Source organism: Salvelinus sp. IW2-2015, unplaced genomic scaffold (genome assembly GCF_002910315.2).
Source record: "Salvelinus sp. IW2-2015 unplaced genomic scaffold, ASM291031v2 Un_scaffold9711, whole genome shotgun sequence".
Lineage (NCBI taxonomy): Eukaryota > Metazoa > Chordata > Actinopteri > Salmoniformes > Salmonidae > Salvelinus > Salvelinus sp. IW2-2015.
In genome coordinates, this window is record NW_019950969.1 from 7,148 (window position 1) to 13,082 (window position 5,935).

The window sequence follows — 5,935 nt, forward strand, 5'->3', positions numbered from 1 at the left end:
CCCTCATGATAGAACAGCCGGCCGTGGAAACGCACCTGTAGAGGAAGACAATACTTTATTAACCCATACCAGACTTAAATGTGTCTTCTGCTGTATCCAACCCCTCTGATATACACATATACAGTGGGAGAACAAGTATTTGATACACTGTCAATTTTGCAGGTTTTCCTACTTACAAAGCATGTAGAGGTCTGTACTTTTTATCATAGGTACACTTCAACTGTGAGAGATGGAATCTAAAAACAAAAATCCAGAAAATCACATTGTATGATTTTTAAGTAATTAATTTGCATTTTATTGCATGACATAAGTATTTGATCACCTACCAACCAGTAAGAATTCCGGCTCTCACAGACCTGTTAGTTTTTCTTTGAGAAGCCCTCCTGTTCCCACTCATTACCTGTATTAACTCCACCTGTTTGAACTCGTTACCTGTATAAAAGACACCTGTCCACACACTCAATCAAACAGACTCTAACCTCTCCACAATGGCCAAAACCAGAGAGCTGTGTAAGGACATCAGGGATAAAATTGTAGACCTGCACAAGGCTGGATGGGCTCCAGGACAATAGGCAAGCAGCTTGGTAGAGAGGCAACAATCGTTTGGCGCAATTATTAGAAAATGAAGAAGTTCAAGATGATCGTCAATCACCCTCGGTCTGGGGCTCCATGCAAGATCTCACTTCGTGGGGCATCAATGATCATGAGGAAGGTGAGGGATCAGCCCAGAAACTACACGGCAGGACCTGGTCAATGACCTGAAGAGAGCTGGGACCACAGTCTCAAAGAAAACCATTAGTAACACACTACGCCGTCATGGATTAAAATCCTGCAGCGCACGCAAGGTTCCCTGCTCAAGCCAGCGCATGTCCAGGCCCGTCTGAAGTTTGCCAATGACCATCTGGATGATCCAGAGGAGGAATGGGGAAAGGTCATGTGTCTTATGAGACAAAAATAGAGCTTTTTGGTCTAAACTCCACTCGCCGTGTTTGGAGGAAGAAGAAGGATGAGTACAACCCCAAGAACACCATCCCAACCGTGAAGCATGGAGTGGAAACATCATTCTTTGGGGATGCTTTTCTGCAAAGGGGACAGGACGACTGCACCGTATGAGGGGAGGATGTGGGGCCATGTATCGCGAGATCTTGGCCAACAACCTCCTTCCCTCAGTAAGAGCATTGAAGATGGGTCGTGGCTGGGTCTTTTGGCCCTTCTGCATCAACGAGAAGGTGGTCTTGCAGCTCGCCCCGCTCCATAAGGTCCGTCTGAAGCAGGGAGACTTCTACCTACAGGTGGTTCCTCTGGGCCGCAAGGCTGCCAAGCTGGTCATAAAATGTCTGTCGGCCAGCGGCCAGGCCATCGCAGAGATCCCCGTCCCAGAGAGCATGTACGGCAGCGTCTTCACCGCTGACTTCCTGCAGAATGTGACGCGRGAGCGCAACCTCCACCCGCTGCAGAACTGGTTGCTCACCACCGGCACCGTCGTGTACCGGACGCCGTGGAAGAACGTGGTGAATCCTCTGTTCGTCAGCAGCACGACAGACGCCATCATGCAGACGCGAGGCGACAGCACGGGCTTCCGTGGCCAGCTCAGCGCCTGCAGTACCAGTGGATCCACGGGGACCCTGGACTCCCATCGCAGCTCCCACGAATCACTACACTCCCAGGGGGCAGACTCTACCTTCTCAGAGCCTGCTATCCTGAGCAGGCGGGTCCATGTAATGGACCCCAGCAGCACTAGTTGCAGGTCCCAACAGGATCCCAACCCAGGACTTCACCGGATGGAGAACCACAATCAGAACCACAGCCTGAGAGCAGCTCCTGCCTCTCACTCCTGCAGCCCACAGACAGACAGGCTGGCTGGGGAGGGTGGTGGTTGTCCGGGGAAGGGCCAGTTGGAGGGCCAGTGGGAGGGGGAGGAGGGCCAGGGTGGGACCAGAGAGAGGACCAGGACCCTGTCGTTCAGCACCGACCTCAGTAACCCCAACCCTCGCCGCCCCCGCCACGCCAGGGACTCTGTGTCCTTCGAGACCCGGAGACTGTTCCGTAAGTCCTACATGGAGGCCCTGCAGAACCCCATGAACCTGGGCTCTAGCTCTGAGTCCATCCTGGAGGAAGGACCAGAGCACAGTCCTGCATGCCCAGGTCTCAGCCCACTCAGCCCCAGAGAGGATACCTCATCAACAGCTACGACCCCTGGTAGCAGCCCCTCCACCCCCACCACCCAGAGAGACCAGGGGCCCCGTGGGCTCAGGCTAGGGGGGACCAGGGCATGGCTGGGTGGGGACCCCGACTCCCCCCGACTCTCTCCCAGCACACCTCTCCTGTACCTCCAGAGGGGTCTGAGGAARGCTGGGGCCCTGGAGACCCGTGCTGAGAGGCGCTCCAAGTCTCTAGAGAGGACTAYCAAGGCGGCCCAGGTCAAAGGGCACCGGGCGCGCTCCTCCTCCGGGGGCTCGGCCAGCAGTGGAGTCTTCTCACCAAAGAAGCTGATGAACGGATACGCCCTGCGCTTCGGACGGCTGGACCTGGAGGCTGCCTTCTCCAGCTCAGACAGGAGGAGCAGTGTTAGAGAGGAGACAGGTAGAAAAACCTGATTAATTTAACAATACATGTGACTGATTAGTATAACATGTGACTGATTTAGTATAAACATGTGACTGATTAGTATAACATGTGACTGATTAGTATAACATGTGACTGATTAGTATAACATGTGACTGATTAGAATAACATGTGACTGATTAGAATAACATGTGACTGATTAGTATAACATGTGACTGATTAGTATAACATGTGCTGAATTAGTATAAAATGTGACTGATTAGAATAACATGTGACTGATTAGTAAACATGGTGACTGATTAGTATAACAGTGATTAGAATCATGTGACTGATTAGTATAACATGGGACTGATTAGTAATAACATGGGACTGATTAAGTATAACATGGGACTGATTAGAATAACATGTTGACTGATTAGTATAACATGTGACTGATTAGAATAACATGTGACTGATTAGATAACCATGTGACTGATTAGAATAACATGTTGACTGATTAGAAATAAACATGTGACTGGAATTTAGAATAACATGATGACGGTGATTAGATAACATGTGGACTGATTAGAATAACATGTGACTGATTAGATATAACATGTGATGATTAGTATTACATATGTGACTGATTAGTATAACAGTTGGCTGATTTGTATAAGGAATGTATAGGTTTGTCACACGGATGGCATCAAAAAAGTCTCATAGGTCCGCATGGACTGAATATTATTTTAAAAGTCTTTGTCAAGGGTATTATTTTAAACACTGCAGGGTCTGGTATATTAATGATCCCACATGGGCTGTATAGACCAAGGTTATGGGTTTGACTCTGGAGTCTGGTATATAATGATCCCACATGGGCTGTATAGACCAAGGTTATGGGTTTGACTCCTGGAGTCTGGTATATAATGATCCCACATGGGCTGTATAGACCAAGGTTATGGGTTTGACTCCTGGAGTCTGGTATATAATGATCCCACATGGGCTGTATAGACCAAGGTTATGGGTTTGACTCCTGGAGTCTGGTATATAATGATCCCACATGGGCTGTATAGACCAGGTTATGGGTTTGACTCCTGGAGTCTGGTATATTAATGATCCACATGGGCTGTATAGACCAAGGTTATGGGTTTGACTCCTGAGTCTGGTATATAATGATCCCACATGGGCTGTATAGACCAAGGTTATAGGGTTTGACTTCTGGAGTCTGGTATATAATGATCCCACATGGGCTGTATAGACCAAGGTTATGGGTTTGACTCCTGGAGTCTGGTATATAATGATCCCACATGGGCTGTATAGACCAAGGTTATGGGTTTGACTCCTGGAGTCTGGTATATAATGATCCCACATTGGGCTGTATAGACCAAGGTTTAAGGGTTTGACTTCTGCTTGGGCTATTTATATGTATTGATTGAAATAGGAGTGAGGTCAGGTATACTGATAGCTCAGTTGGTTGGAGCTAGACCTTTGTCAAAGGTAAAAGTCCATTCAGTGGGCAAAACTGGTTAAATTATCATATCAACCAGTTTTTCCTTTGAAAATACATATTTTCTACCAGTTTTTCCTTTGAAAACACATTCATTTCTACCAGTTTTCATGTTGGTTTAAGAATGTAACATCAACAAAGGCAGTAGAAGTCTAAACAGCTATGTGTTGTGAGAGTGCGTTGGTGATTAGATGTCTCAACTCAAGCGCGTCTTCAGTTTGGACAAACACTTCCCCTGCCATTGTGTCCAATGGAGATCATAACAGCAGCTCTCCATCACTGTATCAAATGGCCTCCGGGCTTGAAAACACGCTTTGTTTCCAGACAGGTTGTATGTCGTGGTTTCAGTGGTAATTATGACCTGAAGTAATAGGGATCTGACAGAGGGTTACAGGCTGTGTTGTTCTGGACTGTTGATATGAGCAGACAGCTTGTAGTTCTCATGTGCTGATTGTTTTGGGTGGTGGAGGGGGAGGGGGTGTGTGTGTGTGTGTGTAATATGCGCTTTGACATGTTATGTGACAGGTATGGCCCATCCCTGGAACAGACGTGGTGTTGGACACACACACTGTTCTGTTGTTCTGTGCAGGGCAGTGCAGAAGAGTTGGCTTTGTGAAAGTGTCCTCCAGGGAATCATTCTGTTTTATTTAGCACGGCCTCTTCCGGGTATTGAAATGTGGAAAGTGTGTGAGTTGATTTAAGAGATACGTTGTGGATGTTGGCAACGAGGCCCTTTTATCTACTTCCCCAGAGTCAGATGAACTGGTGAATACCATTTGTATTTTTCTATGTTCAGTTCGAATGAAGTTGGAGCCCGTTTTGGGAGCCAATGCTAACTAGCATAGGCGCAATGGCTGGAAGTTTATGTGTATCTGCTAACGCTAGTTAGCGCAACTACTCTAACTTCCTCATTGCCAAAATCCTGAGAAGAGTCCTTAAACCCTGTGAAATGACACAGACTCAGCAGTTCAGTTTGATTTTAACCCCGGTGAAAATGACAGACTCAGCAGTTCAGTTGATTTTAACCCCGTAAATGACACAGACTCAGCAGTTCAGTTGATTTTACCCGTGAAATGACACTACTCAGCAGTTCAGTTGATTTAAACCCCGTGAAATGACCACGACTCAAGCAGTCTCCGCCAGGGATGGTAGGTTTTCCCTGATTGGAAAAAGAGATAAGACCATGACCATGTGCCCTGAAAAGGAAAATTCTCTTGGCCTTATAGATTATAAATACGGCCCAATGAGACATATTATTCCAGAACCCATAACTGTATTTAGTAAACTACCCCAATGTCAGTATCTCCCTCAAACAATGAGGGCATTTCTGCCTGCCATGACTCTCATGGCAGAGCATACAACAGTAGCAAGCTGAAGCCCATTTTTCCACACTGAAAACCCAGCTCCACTGAAACCCAGCTCCACTGAAAACCTAGTCTCTGAAAACCTAGTCACTGAAAACTAGAACCACTGAAAACCTAGTCTCTGAAACCTAGTCACTGAAAACCTAGAACACTGAAAACCTAGGCCACTGAAAACCTAGAACCACTGAAAACCTAGTGCCACTGAAACCTAGAACCACTGAAAAATCTAGAACCACTGAAAACATAGGGCCATTGAAAACCTAGGCTACTGAACCTAGACCACTGAAAAACCTAGAGCCACTGAAAACCCAGCTCCACTGAAAACCTAGCTCTGAAAACCTATCAAGCTTGAAACTTAGAACACTTGAAAAACCTAGTCCTCTGAAACCTGTCACTGAAAAACCTAGAAGCACTGAAAAACCTAGTGCCCCCGCCACTGAAAACCTAGAACCACTGAAAACCTAGTGCACTGAAAACCTAGAACAATGAAAATCTAAGAACCATGAAAACATAGGGCCACTGA

General features: G+C 46.8%; 1 protein-coding gene across 1 annotated transcript; it reads left to right on the forward strand.

Moving 5' to 3' along the window:
* Positions 1 to 1,130: 1,130 nt before the first annotated feature.
* LOC112079814 (pleckstrin homology domain-containing family G member 4B-like) lies at positions 1,131 to 2,597 on the forward strand. The gene has a single exon (XM_024145642.2). The coding sequence runs from the start codon at positions 1,131 to 1,133 to the stop codon at positions 2,595 to 2,597; it is 1,467 nt and encodes a 488-aa protein (XP_024001410.2).
* Positions 2,598 to 5,935: the final 3,338 nt, after the last annotated feature.